This window comes from Littorina saxatilis, unplaced genomic scaffold, assembly GCF_037325665.1.
Source record: "Littorina saxatilis isolate snail1 unplaced genomic scaffold, US_GU_Lsax_2.0 scaffold_190, whole genome shotgun sequence".
In the NCBI taxonomy this organism is placed as follows: Eukaryota; Metazoa; Mollusca; class Gastropoda; order Littorinimorpha; family Littorinidae; genus Littorina; species Littorina saxatilis.
The window spans coordinates 152,501-171,712 of NW_027127005.1; the positions used below are offsets into that span (position 1 = coordinate 152,501).

Below are 19,212 nucleotides of genomic sequence, written 5' to 3' on the forward strand. Positions count from 1 at the left end.
ACTGGGGTCGGCGTGTATGTTGGGTGCTTTACGTCCCTCGTTACCCCCCAGCTCCTCAAACACCCAAACAATGATAGGAAATTGTATAGGTTATGGGGTGTCCTAAACTAGGGGTTACTTGAAGTAACATGTTTAGATGTTTTTATGAGGACACACAAAAATTGATAGGTCCTTAGTTTGTTTTTAACGTATAGGCGGTGCGCTCTCACCCCCGTCGCGCAAATAACCTAAAAAGGTTCCAAGCGGCGTAAAAAAAATTCCTGAACGTGCGCGATGTTTTTGTTCAATTCTATTTTGCGTGCTCCGATTTCTAAATGCTTAGTGGGTCTGACTCACTCGTGTGTGGTTCCGAGGTACGGACTTGTTTGCAGACAGCTTATGTTATTGTTCTGGGTTTTTTTCTCAGTTTTTCACCGCGAGACGCAATACGTCAGTAAAGGTGACACTATCTCAGTATCTGCGCATAGTTTGTGTTTCGAGTTTTCCGAACGAACGTGGAGGCAGAACACTAGCTGTGTGTTCTCTTTGTATTTTTGTTTTTAGTTTCTTTCCCGCTTTTCTTAATGCAACAGATTATCGTAATGCGTTGTATTATCAAGTTTCCCCTTACAGTTGGGAATGTGTCGGTGTCTCTGCTGTATGCTTCAGCTTTCATTTTAATGACACAGTCCTTCCAAAGACACAGCCCTTCACTGTATCAGAAAGGACAAGGCCTTTACATGGGATAAGACTATCCCTCCTCTTAGACACGTACACAGAATCAACATTCCTGTACAGAGTTGGACTTTTTTGACGCATCAGTTTCTTAAAAACTACTTCTGCCTTATCCCACGAAAAGGCCTGACAAGATCTGAGATCGTTTACACTGTGCATTTAAAGTTGTCGTGAACATAAGCTTGCATGGTCTCTAAAAGAACTAACGTTCACAGATTACTCACAACAGCCTGCACCATCAAGCAGCGTTCCTCGCGCAGGCGTTTAACAAGGTCAAGGACATTGATGTGACCTTCGTTGACTGCCATGTCCACGCCAATCTCAAGGCCGATGTAGGTCCCTGTTCTCCCGACACCGGCACTGTCACAGTCAAAATAAAGATTATTATGGATCACCCACAGTGTCCGTGTCACAATGTCACTGTCACATTTTTACATTTAGTCAAGTTTTGACTAAATGTTTTAACGTAGAGGGGGGAATTGAGACGAGGGTCGTGGTGTATGTGCGTGTGTGTGTGTGTGTGTGTGTGTGTGTGTGTGTGTGTGTGTCTGTCTGTCTGTGTGTGTGTGTGTGTAGAGCGATTCAGACTAAACTACTGGACTGATCTTTCTGAAATTTGACATGAGAGTTCCTGGGTATGAAATCCCCGAGACAGTGCCGCCTCAACTTTCACGAAAAGCCGGATATGACGTCATCAAAGACATTTATCAAAAAAATGAAAAAAACGTTCGGGGATTTCATACCCAGGAACTCTCATGTCAAATTTCATAAAGATCGGTCCAGTAGTTTAGTCTGAATCGCTCTACACACACACACACACACACACACACACACACACACACAGACACACACACGCACATACACCACGACCCTCGTTTCGATTCCCCCTCGATGTTAAAATATTTAGTCAAAACTTGACTAAATATAAAAACAAGAAAGGTAGGTTGTTGGAACGTTTGTTATTGACAAAACAATACATTCACAGATATATCGACCCAACGGTCTTTTAAGTGAACAGACAAACAAATATTCACACAAAACTTATCTTGATAGAATCAGTTTACGTCCACTCGCCAGGAAACCGAGCGAATGACATATTTATGACATATCCAAGATGCGATAACAGTTCAGACTGTGAATTATTTTCTTCTGCAAGTAATGTCGTAGTAAGAAAGAACAATCTAAGGCAGACCTGCAGTGAACGAGAACAGGCGGAACAGACTCGCCGTCTGCTGGCTTTGTCCTGTTGTTGACGTAACGCCAGAACGTGACAAAGGAGGTAGTCGTTGGTGCACCGTGATCGAGCCACCCCACGTAATGGTACTGGGTGACCTCCCTTGACTCACCGCTCTGAAATTCACACGAGACAAGAATGGTTTTCTCAAATATGTTGAAGAACTACACAATTCACACAACTAAAGCATATACAAATTATAAGCAAATAACGTACTGCGGAAGAATTAATCTGGTTTGCACAAAGAACACGAATGAATCAAACCGCAGAAATGTCACTGAGATGCTTTAATCAAGCCATCCCTATCTGCCAGTATAAATTTAACTTTTACATGAATAAGGCACAAAATCATTCGCAGTTTATATCTAGTATGAAACCCAATTTCCAGTCATTAAATCTGAGTTGACCCGATCAAACGAAAGTAAACTATTAAGACCCGTCAAATTATTCAAACTGGACAATGCTGACGCTCTTGCTTACCCCATCTCTCTGGACGTTGAAGGTCCTGATGTAGAAGTCGTCTCTGCACTGGACGTGAGTGGTGGTCACTGTCACAGGGCCGAAGGTGTCCACACCGTCCTCCTCCTCCGGCCAGTACAGCTCGCACTTGGACTGACATTAAAATGAGACGACCGGTTAACAACACATCACACACAGTATCACTCTGCTCATATGCTGGCTAACATTGGACAGCCGGTTGTTTTATCAGAACAAATTACACACTGTATCTCTCTGCTCATATGCTGTCTAACATGGGAATACCGGTTGATTTAACAGAACAAATCACACACTGTATCTCTCTGCTCATTTGTGATCTTACTTGGGACAATCGGTTAACAAAACAAAACACACACTGTATCTCTCTGCTCAAATGCTGGTTAACGATTGACAACCGGTTAATTTAACAGAACAAATCACACACTGTATCACTCTGCTCATCTGTTGGCTAACATGGCACAGCCGGTTAACAGAACTTATTCCCCCCTCTGCTTCTTTACCTCTGTAAACTTGTAGGGGTAGTTATTTTTCGATAATGACCCAGCAACCAAACAAATAACGACCCAGCAACAGCCTGAATCCTCGATAGTGCAATGGGTTGAGAGGTTGTTCTGTTTCGGTACTACTTTTTGCGACTGAAAAGTTCCGAACGCTCTAATGTACGAAGTATACATCTCTGGAGCAAACAATACAAACATACCGCATTTAAATTAACAACTACAGGCCTGAACACATGAATCTCCATATAAAATCCATGAGTTCGGTTGCTTTCTGAATCTCATCTGCCGTGCCGTCAAGCCGTTCATCACAAGCAATTTCCCAAGGCAAGTAACTCATACTTTGTCTAGCGACAAGAGTAGTTCCCCTTCTTTTCACTCAGTTCCTTCGACAACAGACTGCAATCCGACGGTCAGTTTTCAACAATATTTCATTTAATAAACAGATCACACGCAACCAAATGCACACATCTCATCAATTTAAACAACATAAAGGGGTTTCATACACTATTTTCCCCAGAAAACTGAACTTCATACAGTTTTTAACGTTGGAACACGGGTGCAAAAGTTCGTCTGCTAGTCCCATTTGACGAAAAAACATTATCCTAAGCGATACTAAAACATATACAGAACACACAATATCTGCCTTTGCCGCCACGGCAGAATAACAGCATATCTGTGTACTTGATTTTAGCCCAAAATAGGAAAACTGACAAGAAGTGTTAACAGAATGGAATAATGTGCACGGAACTATACAACCGCGCATTAATCGATCGCCTGCGCAGGTTGACTGGTTGAGAGAATAGGATTCGATCAAACTTTCGCAAAAAAACTCCTCTTTTCTTTGAATAACTGAAGAAAGGAGGAATAAAGAGGTTACACACCTCGTCTCAGTGATTATAAACATAATGGTCTCAGTTCGCGGTTATGAAAAAGCTCGCTAAAGCTCGCATTTTTCATGATCCGCTAACTTCGAACATTATTTTTAATAATCACTGAGACTCGGCATGTAACCTCAACAAATCACGCATTGTGTCAATCTGCTCATATGCTTGCTAACATATTGGAGAACCGTTAATTTAACAGAACAAATCACCACAGTACCACACAGCTCAGCTGTGGGCTAACATAGGACAGGGCATCAAACGGAATCTGACGCACAAATGTGATTTATTAGACATTGTCTCACACACAATGTAATCTGACCAGTTCAAAACATTTCATTTGGTCTGAAAAGAACAAAACGGTACCAGACAAACAGATTTGAACAGACAAGTTTGACTCCTTTTTTCCAAGCAGGCACACACAGCCTCACATATTCGGCTGCACGAATGTAGTGGCTCAAAATCCAGTTTTTGTCTACGAGAAACATTATTTGTGGAGAGCGTTTGGTTCATATATCGACCCCTGACAAAGGGGACAACATGGGCACAGGGTTAGTGCCTTCTGTGGTCAATACCGTTTTCAACAATATACTGCCTTATATACATCATGCAAATTAATACATTCATGATTAAAAAGTACATTTTGTATACAAAAAAAGGAAAACATGTAAACACAACAGAAACTGACAAAATAAATAAAATAAGATAAAACAAAACTTACTTTTCCTTTTTCCTGAATATTGGTGAGCATGACAACGTGTGTTATCTGCTCCTGCCAGATCATGCGCCAGAGGTCGCCCACAGTGTTGTCCCTTGGCCCTGTGACATGGGAGCAAGAACAACACAGTTTGTATTGCCTGTGCAAGAGTATGTTGCGAATCAGTAACATTAACAAAATGTGCCTCTTGGGTTAATGCCTAGGGTCAAGTGTGTATGTTTGTGTGTGTGTGTGTGTGTGTATGTGTTTGTGTGTGAGTGTATGTGTGTGTGTGTATGTTTGAGTGTGTGTGTGTGTGTGTGTGTGTGTGTGTGAGTGTGAGTGTGTGTGTGTGTGTGTGTGTGTGTGTGTGTGTGTGTGTGTGTGTGTGTGTGTGTGTGTGTGTGTGTGTGTGTGTGAACGTATATGAAAGTATGAACGAGTGTTTTTACCTTGAGCAGCAGCGATGAACTGTTTGTCCAACTTGTAACCCTGCAGTGACAAATTGTGTGATTAACTGGTTAGACTGTCACAAGTAATACACACACAAAGATCATCAGCAACAACAACACACACACACACACACACACACACACACACACACACACACACACACACACACACACACACACACACACACACACACTCAAAGCTACATTTAAAATTTAAAAAATAATACAAATATGCACACACACACACAAAAAGTAAATTAGAAGAAAAAAAAGATAGAAAAAAAGTCTTCTTCTTCGAATAAACTTCAATGTCTTCACAACATTATCTTAACTAGCATTCATATAAAACGACATTGAGTTAACATCGAATGTTAGAGTGATTAGCGATTGTTGAGGTAACGATTGATACAAAGAAATGATTAAACATATAAGTAAAAGAAAGTAGCATGTCCCACCGAAACATAGCTCGCGTTAACAAAATCAGTGGCCGTTCCTACGGAGTATCCATCGCGCAGGACGACTAGGTTGCGGTCATCTGAAAGAATATGTTTGGAATGTAAGATTAGTCCATTTGCATTTCTCATTGACAACGTTTGGCTTTATTTCTTTCTAAAATTGTTAGGTATAAATGGTATTTTTGTAAGTATCGGTCATTGTTAGAAAGCAACATGCTGACTGTTCGAAAGACTCACTGAATACTAAGGATGTTCTCTGACGCATTTTTACATTTCAGCAGCAGTTTATAAAATGCTTACAGGGCAGGATGGCAGCGAATCGGTTCTTCTTGAAGTTCTTTTTCAGCAGGGCGACCTCCTGGGGTACACCTTCAGGCATGCTCTCGAGTGTCTGAAATAGACACAGACAGGCGTAGACACATCACGATACACATAAACACACACTCACACATGAAGAAAACACGCAGCCACAGACACACAGAGACATACACAGACACAGACAGATAAATACACACACAGACACAGGTAGACACACACACACAACTACACTGTCGCCGAATTTACAGGGATAACATTCGTACAGCAAACTGTGTTTATAACTTTGCGCTAATCTAGTAGCACTTTAAACTGAATAAATCCATATCAGATCTCTCAGATCTCACGTTCTTTTGGTCGAAAATCTGATATAAACAAAAGTTCCGGAATCAGCAACGTCGCAAAACATGATCAACATGGTTACAAACATATTTTTGCGAGCTTTGCTAATCATTGCCAGCTAAGTTCATGTACACACTAGTTTATCACTTACAGAAAATTCCTCCTTCAGTTTTCCCGAGGCCAGGGCGTCCACCAGGTATTTCTGCACGGCGTCTAGCTTGGGTTGTGACGCCTTGAAGCTGGCGTACACGTCTTCGTCGTTATTGTAATACACGTTATCGCCCTCAGTCGCCTCGTCGTAGTCAGCCGGGTCTAAAACAAACCAGCACAAACTAAACGAGAACACAAAGCATACAAATAACTGAGATAAAACAATAAAAACCAAACCACAAAGCAAACTGGTCGTACGAGACAAATAATTGTTACACACACCCCCCCCCCCCCCCCCCACACACACACACACACACACACACACACCACACACACACACACACACACACACAATCATACCATTGACAGAGAGACCATACTGTACATACAGGGTTGAGAGTTCCAAAGCAAAAACAGAGTTGTGGAGAGTCTGGAGGAGGCTAAGTAAAGGCTTTACAAAACAGGTATGTTTTGAGCTGTGTTTTGAAGGAGGAAAGGCTACTGGAATCACTGACCTTGTGTTGGGGCAGAGGCTGGGGCTGCTTGCGGTGCTGGCGTGGACTGCTGGTGTGCCGCAATATCCGCGGTGTTGTAGTAAATGTGACCTGAGTCTTCTTGGTTAACTACCCCACTTGGTTTCTTGGCCACCATCGGTTTTACGGCTGCGCTGGGTTTGCTGGATTTGAGAGTGTCACGATCTGGTGACATAGACCAAGAAAGTGTCACTCAGTGGGGTGCCTTCTCTTGGTCAATTGCGACTGAAAGCGCCTGTGCGTGAGTCGGGGCTATACGGCAGAGTTTTGCTGACAGCGCGACCACGGATGTTTTGTGCCGCACGGATTTTTCGGGGTTAGTTCTGCTTTGCGAGGCAGAATTGTGGATAGCTGAACTTGATATGTGACAAGGTCAGTCACGTGTTATTGGCTAGGTGGTCTGTGAGAGACACAAGGACGGCGCACTTGACACTCAGCGGCAGAAGAAGAAGGATCGAATACGACGGTTTCTAGAGTATGATGGATTTCACCGAATAGAATATTCGGCACTCTAGGGGAACTTCAGCGAGTTATCACCTTCTCACTGCCACATGTTTTGCTGAGGACGAGTCGTCAAATCTTTCCTTCGTCGTGCGATGGTCTTCGCATAAGTATTCGACAAGGGGTTTCTGGATGTTGTTGTCACTGTTGACGAACAGAGGCCATTCCAGGGAGGAAGCGGGTTTTGCTTCCATGAGAGTGCTACATTCATAGGCTGTTTGAGGTAATAAATCATTATTTAACGCTGTTGACGAGTCTGTGTTTGTGGAATGAAATACTCTCTGTTGTTCTTTCCAGGTTAGCGCATAATTTTCTCTCTGTGACGCTAAAATACTAATCTGTATATGATTTTTGCAGATAGGGAGAGAAGGACGAAAAAATGGCTGTTTTGTTGTTGTGGGAAGTCCGTTTGTGCAGGCCCACGTGCTCGATGAGATATGTAAAGATGACATGTTTAAAGGTGGAGGGTGAGGGGTAGCTGACATGTTTAGTGCACCGATGCTTTCTGTTTGCAGCCTTTTCCTAACTTCTATTCGGCTGCCTTCTGGGGGACCACGCTAACCAGCACACCGGCTAACCAGCGAACCGGCTAACCAGCTAACCAGCGAACCGGCTAACCAGCTAACCAGCGACTGGGTGCGGCGCCTGATGCCTCCACAGTTCCCTGCTTCGTCACCACGCTAACCAGCACTTCATTCGACGGAGCAGTTGTGGAGGCTAAAAAGACTAATTACAGGCCAGTGGCCAAAGAAAGCTAAGTGCACCATGTCTTTGCACCCCGTTGACCACCGTTGTTATTTTTGCTATCTGTGATTATACTCGAGTAGTGACGACGTGGGGTGTGTGACACCTGCATGAACTAGCACTTTTGGAGCAGAACAGTCGTATTTTCTTATCTTTACACGGGATCAGCGTGTTACTATAATTTTCTATTCTAACTGGCATTTTGTCAGTGACCATTGGTTTTTTACGTTTTGTGAACGTAAAAGAACATATTTTGAGTGAAGTCTCGAGGGAGGTGGCGAGTTTTTACATAAACAGGCGTCTGAAACTTATACTTTTGTTGTCTCTATTAAATTGTATGACTGCGAGAGTGGATCGTGGTGTGGTTAGTTGGTTAGTAGTAACTAACCGTTTCATAATCACCTTAAGTGATATATTGAAACGTGACAGAGAGCCTCGGAATCTGTTGGACATTTTTTTGTTTGTCGTGAACATACCTCAGCCAATTCAATGTACAATGCTAACAACCATGTACTTTACTTATATGTACTTATCGTGAATATCCCAATATGCAGTGTCTTGCACTGGGGTTGCAGTGAGCTATTGCAGTGAAATGATGAAGAAACAATTGTGTGAACTTTGGGAAGTTCACAGCAACACGTCACGAGTTTTCATGCTATATTTCTTCATTTTTTTTTCCAGACTAGCATCCATTAAAAGAAAGGTTTCAGACATGAGGCAGAATCGTCAAATGTGCAAATTCGGCAGAAGAATCTGCACGCAAAAAGTTGTATGAGTACAGTTCACTACTATAATCTCAGTTTCTTACCAGGAAGAAATAAATACAACATAACAAATCATGTAGTTAACAGCAATCCACACACACAAACTAGACCAGGAAAAGATTACCTGTGACAGGATCAAAGGACAGTGCTGTCTCTCTGCTGCCGTTAGCAGTTTCCGACGAACTTTCTGTGTATGCTGACCTGGCCTTCGGTTTTTGTTTTCTTCGCCTGTAATCGCAGTATGTTTTGTGAATGATAAATAAAACGTTACATTAGATAATCAAAGAACGAGTCAAAGGGTTCATATTCAAACAGTGAAAATATGTAAATACACTGTTTTGTGAATGATAAATAAAACGTTACATTAGATAATCAAAGAACGAGTCAAAGGGTTCATATTCAAACAGTGAAAATATGTAAATACAATCGACGCAAACACAGAAAGGAGACATAGAAGTAGAAGTAGAGAAAACTAAATCGTTACACACATCAATACAGTATCTACATTTTACAAAATATAAGTATTGATACATTCCGCACAAAGGAGTGCTTTTTGCCCAAACATATCTGAAATACTACTGTTCTGATGATAGGTATTCTATTCGCTTTAAGATGAAAGATTGATTTGCCATCTTAGTTTAGCTTCTTTGTCCGCAAATACACACATTTCTGTTCCGGACAACCCTACATTTTGCAGAGTTGTTTTATCGGGTGTCAAACTACGTCACCAAAGCTCATGTTGATATGATAATTACTTCGTCTACGTATAGCACATGAGAATATAAATTCAAAGTTGTACAAGTCGTTTGTGTTTGCTGTTAACACACCATGGACAATGCTATATGTTAGTAGCTTACTAATTAACATCAGGTACCTTATGATGATGATGGCGATCACCACGCAAAGAGCAATCAACACAACAACACCGCCAGCCGCGCCTCCAATCAGCGATGTGTTCGAACGAGAGCTGGACACTTGCCCTGTAGATGTCATTGTCAGATCCATGGAATAATCGATCAATTGGTGATACATGTGAATCATAAAACGTTCAACCTTAGTTCGCTTTTTCCCTCCCGAGTTGTTCTTTGCTACGGGTGACAAGTGGAGGTCAGCTTTTAATACAGTATAGAGGAGAAACTGGCCACAAAGCACCCAGTACATGACAAAGAGATAGTAAAATCACCACAATCAAAGAAAATATCACGACCATTCAATAAATGGGATAATATTATCAACATTTTCTGTGAACATGCTTGCACAAATGGCGACCAAAAACGGGTACGCAGATTATAGGAGCGTCTTTGCCGACTAATTACTTCACGTTCTGTGTTGTTGATAACTAACTAACCACACCACGATCCACTCTCGCAGTCATACAAATAAATAGAATCAACACTACATTCGACGGAGCAGTTGTGGAGACTATAGACAAATCACGGGCCGCCCACTCAGTGGCAAAAAGCTAAGTTGCACCATGTCTTTTGCACCCTTCTTACCACCAAGTCATTTGTATTATTAGTGATTATACTCGAGTGGTGACGACGTACGTGGGGTGTGTGGCACCTGCATGAACTAGCACTTTAAGGCAGATCAGTGACTTTCCTAACTATACACGGGATCAGCGTGTTACTATCATTTTCTATACTTTAACTGGCATTTTTGTCAGTGACCACTTGTTTTACGTTTTGAACGTAAAAAGAACATCTTTTGGAGTGAAGTCTCGAGGGAGGTGGCGTGATATTACATAAACAGGCGTCTGAAACTTATACTTTTGTTGATTCTATTTATTTGTATGACTGCGAGAGTGGATCGTGGTGTGGTTAGTTAGTTAGAAGTAACTAACCGTTCATAATCACCTTATGTGATATATTGAAACGTGACACACACACAGATATCCTGAGGCCCAATGCATAGCGTCACCCCTAAAATGTACTCATGGACTGAGCTGTAAGCGATTGGACTCGTCTACTTTGGTCAGTGCGGGTAGGGAGGGCTGTTCCAAGTACAAAGCGACTGTTCGCATGATCGCCCCTAATATGCATGCATGGACTCGGCCGTCAGCGAAGAGATGGGTCCATTTACTTGAAAAAGGGTAGAGAGGGTAGAATTGAGTTCGCTGCGAACAGTTCGCCGCGAACATAGCGTTGCTTACAACATGAAAACTTTTTGTCTCTTCGCGAACAGAACGTCCGCTCTATGCAACGCACCCCTGTTCTAAATCCACAAACGTCTCCATATCCAGGCAAGTAAAGTTTGCGTGCGATGACTCACCTTCACAGTTGCCATCATCACGCTGACAGGTAGGACGAGCACAGTGGGCAGAACAGTTGTGATGACACAACTGAGAGCCCCACAATCCTTCCTTGCAGCCTGAGAAGACAAAAGAACATTGTGAGAGCCTTACACCTTTCGAGAATCTTCGGAATACGAAGCATTATTATTTTGTTACTGCTATTCGGGACTGTGGCACCATGTGCAGGTTTTGCAGAGTACACGGCCAGATAGGCAGATATCAAACCCTAAAACATGTCAACGTTATAAATGCAAACAGAAACGAGGGGACAAAGCTGAAGTTGATAACTACTGGTGGGCATTACAATACACAATACAGCATAGGGTACCTTATTGTATCGAATAAACACATCTAGTCCTAGCTAGGTAGACATTGTACCTTTGACGATATATTCACCTAGTCTCATGAGGCTTAGCTCATTAAATTATTGGCTGTTTTCATCCTCTAAAATATGAGTTGCCATTGTGCCTCATTATACCCACTATAGGCTTGTTCATGCTTGTGTGTATTTTTGTTTTCCAGGCACTTTGTGCTTAGGGGTTTCGTTCTTGCTCGTGTGCACACAAGGGTGTTAAGACGCCGAGGTTAGTTTGTGCAAGCATTTACTGGGGAAATACAATTCCTCGCAGAACATGTGGGTCAAATCTGTTGCGGTTCTGAACCAGACCTGCTATCATCCTGTCAATATGATGACAGTAAACCAGTGTAAAACTCTACAGCATATAAGGTTGACACAGTTATGTCGCTTTGGTAGCAAATGCAAAAGCTAACAGCGAATACTTACTGGAACAACAACAACAACAACAACAACAACAACAACAAGCAAACACCAGTTAGTCATTGTGTGACAGAGTGATTATTTTGTCTGTAATTATTGTGTACGTTAAATGTAACATTGCTATTGTAGATTAACTATTTTATAGTTTCACACACACACACACACACACACACACACACACACACACACACACACACACACACACACACATACACACACACATTCACTCACTCAGTGTTATTGTAATAGTCAGGGAAACAAGTTAAATTACTCTTGTATGTAGTTTTATAGTTTAAGCCGATGGCAGTAAAGTATTTTAGGTATTTTCCTGTTGGACTGGTTTGCTGACCAAACCAGGCAACCGGCTAACTGTGAACTTTTTGTATTTTATCTGTAGCAGACGAGTTTTGCTGCGGGATGGATGTATCGCTTTTGTAATGTAGAATACGCACCAATCAGGAGCGTACAGCAATCCTTTTGTCATAAGCTTACTGCGCAGGCGTGATAACGTGATTATTGACATTACCAACGGAACTAGAAAATGGAAGACATGAACAATCAATAAAGAATCTAGAAAACCAACGTGACTGCCGTTTTCCTGCGTGATTGATGCGAGCCTCTGAACGAACTCCACAGACAGTTCAGCATGGTTACAATTGCTAACTCTGAGACGAGGCTTTTACTTACGTGTGCAGAAACCACTTGTCATGTTACACCCTTCATCGCAGTTCTTGTCACAAGTAGACGAACAATCCAGTCCATAAAATCCCTCTTTGCAAACTGAAAAGATGTGCATGGATTGGACATCTTTATTTCAACAGCTTACAAATAGAATCAAAACGCATAGCTCAGCAGCCGAATTAAAGCTGTATGCATATTCATCAGGACAGCAGAACAGAGCCAGAACAATGGCTGAGTTGGGTTGCAGTTTTGGCAAGTAACAAGAACAATATCCTTGTATAATTGCATACATAGAGGTTACAACACGAGTGGTTTTTTTTATATGGCTTGTATTTCAGTCAAGACCCAGTGGATGAATATCAAGGGACTCACGAGCCTCTGGCGAGTGAGTCCCTTTTATATTCCCGCTGGGTCTTGAATGAAATACAAGCCATATAAAAAACCACTCGTGTTGTAACCTGTATATCCCATGAAGATCTAAAAGACAAAGTGTGACGGAAACATCAAGCTTTAGTTGTCTGTTCAGATGAGGCACCTCTGCACATACCTTATTCTAAAGGCACGTCTGTTGATCTATGTCAAGTCGGTGCATAATGGTGGCTTGGTTGTCCCCGTCAGTTGAAAGCCTCTTACACGGATTTGACTGAATACCTAGTGGTTACACACGCATCTCCTGAGATCTTGGACACCTTCATCGTCTATAGGGCCTACTGCACCACAGAAGAGCTAGAAATACTCGCAAAATGCATTAAACAGCTTGTCCAGAGAACACTCGTTGTCGATGATGTACCGATAAGGTCGTGTGTACCGGGCACGCTGTAACTTCACATGAGTATAGTCTGAACATAGCAGTCGGACGGACTGGGTTTTTAACGATTGCTAGTTTGACTTTTGTTTTAGTTGAGAGCACGAGCACACACACTCAAACACATACGGCTTGTCATGTTGATCACAAGAGAGAAATAGAACAGCGAATATAAGGAAACATAACAGATTACCTCCCCTTAATATGACGCGATGGACGACAGACGTCATGAAATCTATGACGCTACGACGATAGACTCGGCAATACGAGACTAAAACTCAGCTATAACTGTGGCTATAACACTGAACGACTCTCGCGCAAGTTCTCAAAAGCGTGGTTACCCCTTGCACATTCGGTCTATAGGTACATGTGCATTTTGGAATGTCAATGACGACAGAAAGTAGAGCCAGCTATGATGTATTTCGTGCACCCTTATTTATCCTCTATTTTATGTGTTATAAGAGTGCAATAGTTACATCATAGATGTAACAAGAGAACAATGGAAATACAAGAAATATACCAAGAGTACATTTACAGAGACAAAGAAGGGAGGTCATGGGATATTACCTGCTATTCCGACTTGGTCGTGTGACAGACGTTTTCTTCCACACGAGATTAAGTTGATTGTCTAACGAAGCCGTTAGGCTGAGTTAGACATCAGCTAATCGAGTGTGGAAGAAAACTCTGTCACACGACCAAGTCGGAATAGCATTTATGTCTCACAGCTTCAACAGAGGAGAGAACAAACACGTTTTGTGTACTCAAGCTTGACAAACCTAAACACAGGAGCAGCCATTGTGGAGAGATCTACTTTTTGACGGAAGTGACCGAACAACTATGAATGACGTTTCGGTATATGTAAATGACGTCACATTCATCGCCACATTCTGTATCTTTTGAAGCATCGCATTCTTCATCACGTCTTTCTGTGTCTGCATCCGCGAAATGTTTGTTCATTCCGGAATCTTTGTCATCTATGTTCAGAACTCTGTCCTTATAGTGTCAGACTAACAGGCCTCCTGAGCGAGCCACTTTCCAAGGGCAGCTATATTCGCGTATGGAAACAGTACTGTCGTCTGGGATGCCGTTTTCAGTATTCTGAGAGTTGAAGAATTTGTAAAGACAAGAAACGATAACAGCAGGAGAAATAAAAGTCGTGTGTGCATTTTTAGGCTTTTGGAGGGACGAGTTCGAGTTTGAATCCGTTCTTGCACATGCTCCAAAGCGTGTAACATACAATCTTGCACACGTTTGCTTTAGTAGTGGCACAGATGGAAAGCGTGTGACATGACGTTATATACCATGGCCTTCCTCATGTGTGTCTGAAAATCTACTATACGTTTATATTTGTTTTGTATTTTAAGAAAACAATTAATATAACATAGATGAAAATCATATTATACTACATGCATGCTTTCAGTCGACCTTGATATTCCACAGTGCCCATACATGTGCCATCGACTGAATGTGCAAGGGAATACCACGATATTCAGAACTAATTGTGCGAACGTCACTCAGTGGTTTCTATGCAAGTCCTGGCTTGCTGTGCATCACTGTGTAAAATAATTATGACTTCTGTCGATCGCGGTGTCCTTGTCTGAGGACCTAAACGTGTACTTTACTTTGTTTCCTATTCTCATAATCATGTTCTTGTCTCCTTTGATCAACATGACGAACTGTGTGTATGGGTGTGTTCGTGCTCGTTGGTGCCGGCTCTATGAACTGAAACAGAACAGCAATTAGCAAAGAACAAGAAAACAATCTGGCCCGCGTCCGACCTGCACTGCCAACATTTCAAGGCTACATAATGTATGCCAAATATGTCATACGCGTGCTCTTAATCATACATCCTTGAATACAAGAGTCATGTTGACAGTCTGGTTTGTGCATGTTCCAAGTACGTCTAGCTGATATGTGGTGCAGTAAAACCTACAGACGATGAACTGAGCAGATAATAAAGTAACCACTAGGTATATGTGCCTTCATATCAGTGTAAGAGACTGTTAACAGACAGTGACGCCGCCATTACGCACCAACTTGGCATAGATCAACAGGCGTGCCTTAAGCATAAGGTGTGTGATGAGGCCGAGCCTTCCATGGCTCAACTCAACTGCTTGTGTAAACAAGATAAAGTGATACCAATTTTGACTTTGTGGGTAAAACATTTATGACAACTGGAACATTTGTATCTCTTTACCCTTTCTTCCTAGAGCTAAGCCTTTGACACACACCATCTGTCAGAATGTTTAAAACATGTCGACAAACGTTCAAATCATTCTGATGAAAAAAACGTGAAATGTTCTTCACATCCGTGAACTAACATGTTTTGATTAAATACCACTTTGCTTATCAATTTGTACTACACTCAATCTAAAAGCAATTTGTTGATGGACCATACTATCATTCTAAAAACATTGAAGCAAATTGATGCACATCAAACTTTAACACAAACAGTTCTGTTTCGTGAATGTTGTGGTCAAATGACTTGAAGAGAAAAACGGTGTATTTTAGGGTAGCTCCTACCCTTAAGTACAACTTACCAAATATTTGAAATTCACACAGGTTCAAAGTTTTATTCGTCTTTGTCAGCGTAAGGCGCACCACCTGCCCGTACATGACTGAAGAACACGTCACTGAGTTGCTCGTGTTGGTGTTGCTCGTTGGTGACGTCACGTTCACACAAGTCTTGTTGTCCACCGTGATTATGAACGGGTACAGACGGTCGAACACTGTTCAGCATCAAATTGATACAAATGAAAAGGACTTATTATGCTAAAAGAAAACGTGTTCCATTTCCTTTGTCTATTCATACTATATCCGTCCAAACAAAAGGCAGGCTGAACGGAGTAGGTGTCATTCTTTTTGGAGCTCTGGGCTATTAAAGGCGTTTTAAAAGCCGTTGTAGCGATTAATAAGACCAAAAACACGGTACATTTCAGAAACACATCACCGCATTTACTTACACCGTTGGGTGATTTGCGCTGACTCATGTAGAACAATAATTTCGGACTTTTAGATCATTTGAAACATTAGTAACGCTGTTATGCGACAAGCCAGACAGAGTTTTAAGAATACAGATGCACCCTATGCAATTTAAAAAAAACCGCAGGCATCAAGAGAAGTGAAAGCTTCAACTCCCACTTTAATTGCAAACATGTTCAACACCGGGCGCTCACAGCGCGCTTGTTTAAACGCGATTATTTATTCAAGGTAGTTTACGGTATAATATCTACCTCTGTCTTTGTCTTTGTGTCTGTTCTCGTTTCTGTCAGCTTGTAGAACTCAGAACTCAGAACTCAGAACTTAGAACTCATTTAATTGTCATAAAAACACAGTAAAGGGTTTATCAGACACGAAGTGGATATTTGTATGTTTGTCTCTATCACTCTATGTCTGTCCGTCTGTCTATCATTCCGTCTGTCTGTCTATCTGTCTGTCTGTCTGTCTCTCTCTCTCTCTCTCTCTCTCTCTCTCTCTCTCTCTCTCGCAAGACAAACAAACACACACGCACGCACACACACACGCACGCACGCACGCACGCACGCACACACACACCGTCGCACACACACACGCACACACACACACACACACACACACACACACACACACACACACACACACACACACACACACACACACACACACACACACACACACACACACACAAAATTACCTTATTTTGATTATAGCCTACCTTGCGCTAGACTTTAAACACGTATGATCTATTCATCTACCAGCTTACCCATACATACTTACAATTAAAAGTAAAACCAATTGTTGTTAAAATGAAAGAACAGAGTCAACCGATCTGTTCAAGCATATCTGTACCCAGATAGAAACTATATAGCTATACTACGATACGTACAAATGGCTTGTTTTGATTCTTTGCGTGCCCAGACGGTGATGTTGTGTACAGGGTAGATCTTGCCCAGGTCCACCTGCCACCAGTGGTACTCGTTGCCTGGGATACCGACCCCGTCATCCGTCGAGTCCGTGTGGCTACAAGTGTCGGTTTCATAGGATCCTTTTGTGTTGCCGTCAGCAGCCTTACCGGCCACTCCTTTGTTATGGAACTCGCTGATCTGACTGTAGGTCTTGTTGGTCGCCACGTTCACTGTGTCTAATGCATAAGGATACAACGGGTTAGTGTGGCAGAGATAATAGTTAAAACAACACGCTGCACTCAATATAATAACATATTTTATTGTATACGATCAAGCTTTTAAACTTTAAAAAGAGACATTAAATATGAAGCACAACGAAACAAATAACAGAGAGAACTCGAACTCGAACTCGAAAACTTTATTACCGAGGGATGATAGCATTATGTCCATATGGTCCTTTCTTACAGCTAGTCCCTACCATAATACACACATGAAACAAAGAACAAGCTTAAGTATGAAGAATAAACAAGTCGCGTAAGGCGAAAATACAATATTTAGTCAAGTAGCTGTCGAACTCACAGAATGAAAGTGAACGCAATGCCATTTTTCAGCAAGACCGTATACTCGTAGCATCGTCAGTCCACCGCTCATGGCAAAGGCAGTGAAATTGACAAGAAGAGCGGGGTAGTAGTTGCGCTAAGAAGGATAGCACGCTTTTCTGTACCTCTCTTTGTTTTAACTTTCTGAGCGTGTTTTTAATCCAAACATATCATATCTATATGTTTTTGGAATCAGGAACCGACAAGGAATAAGATGAAAGTGTTTTTAAATTGATTTCAAAAATTTAATTTTGATAATAATTTTTATATATTTAATTTTCAGAGCTTGTTTTTAATCCGAATATAAGATATTTATATGTTTTTGGAATCAGCAAATCATGGAGAATAAGATAAACGTAAATTTGGATCGTTTTATAAATTTTTATTTTTTTTTACAATTTTCAGATTTTTAATGACCAAAGTCATTAATTAATTTGTAAGCCACCAAGCTGAAATGCAATACCGAAGTCCGGGCTTCGTCGAAGATTACTTGACCAAAATTTCAACCAATTTGGTTGAAAAATGAGGGCGTGACAGTGCCGCCTCAACTTTCACGAAAAGCCGGATATGACGTCATCAAAGACATTTATCAAAAAAATGAAAAAAACATTCGGGGATTTCATACCCAGGAACTCTCATGTCAAATTTCATAAAGATCGGTCCAGTAGTTTAGTCTGAATCGCTCTACACACACACACACGCACACACAGACACACACACACAGACACACACACACACACACACACACACACGCACATACACCACGACCCTCGTTTCGATTCCCCCTCGATGTTAAAATATTTAGTCAAAACTTGACTAAATATAAAAAAGAAATCAAATAAAACACAATCATGTAGGGAAAAGTATAACAAACATTAGTGTGCTTGTGGAAGCATATTATACATTTTTTCTTTTACGCACCCTCTCTCTTGATGTCAAAATATTAAGAGAAAAAACCCAGAGTGAAGATGCGAACAGTATTATACGTGTTATGTAAGGTATCATTATTTATGAATAATGTGCAGTTGAAGATACAAATTAATGAGAAAGTTTGTGTATTTTTCTGTACACTCTTCTTGCTATTTACTGTTTCAGTGCTGAACCATTTGCTTGAATTCTTGATCAGATGATGACAGAGTGACACCTGGTGGTACCCAATAAAACTGCCTTTGCTGCTATAACTACAAGCAATTTCTAAGAGAGAGAGAGAGAGAGAGAGAGAGAGAGAGAGAGAGAGAGAGAGAGAGAGAGAGAGAGAGAGAGAGAGAGAGAGAGAGAGAGAGAGAGAGAGAGAGAGAGAGAGAGAGAGAGAGAGAGAGAGAGAGAGAGAGAGAGAGAGAGAGAGACGTAAGACATTTTATTGATTAAAAACACAAGGGTCATTTCAACGGG

The 19,212-nt window shown here is 41.5% G+C and overlaps 1 protein-coding gene across 1 annotated transcript in view; it reads right to left on the reverse strand.

Moving 5' to 3' along the window:
• LOC138955465 (receptor-type tyrosine-protein phosphatase epsilon-like) overlaps window positions 1-19,212 on the reverse strand; it is a 30,395-nt gene that overhangs the window by 9,625 nt on the left and 1,558 nt on the right. Inside the window, exons 2-16 of the mRNA XM_070327068.1 lie at window positions 17,203-17,457; window positions 15,878-16,066; window positions 12,539-12,631; window positions 11,052-11,150; window positions 9,655-9,760; window positions 8,905-9,008; window positions 6,754-6,936; window positions 6,240-6,400; window positions 5,732-5,822; window positions 5,432-5,511; window positions 4,977-5,016; window positions 4,549-4,646; window positions 2,429-2,560; window positions 1,907-2,064; window positions 939-1,074 (exon numbers count right to left, since the gene is read on the reverse strand). Of these exons, the coding sequence (XP_070183169.1) occupies window positions 939-1,074; window positions 1,907-2,064; window positions 2,429-2,560; window positions 4,549-4,646; window positions 4,977-5,016; window positions 5,432-5,511; window positions 5,732-5,822; window positions 6,240-6,400; window positions 6,754-6,936; window positions 8,905-9,008; window positions 9,655-9,760; window positions 11,052-11,150; window positions 12,539-12,631; window positions 15,878-16,066; window positions 17,203-17,457 (1,925 nt within the window). The remainder of the gene's footprint in view (window positions 1-938; window positions 1,075-1,906; window positions 2,065-2,428; window positions 2,561-4,548; window positions 4,647-4,976; window positions 5,017-5,431; window positions 5,512-5,731; window positions 5,823-6,239; window positions 6,401-6,753; window positions 6,937-8,904; window positions 9,009-9,654; window positions 9,761-11,051; window positions 11,151-12,538; window positions 12,632-15,877; window positions 16,067-17,202; window positions 17,458-19,212) is intronic.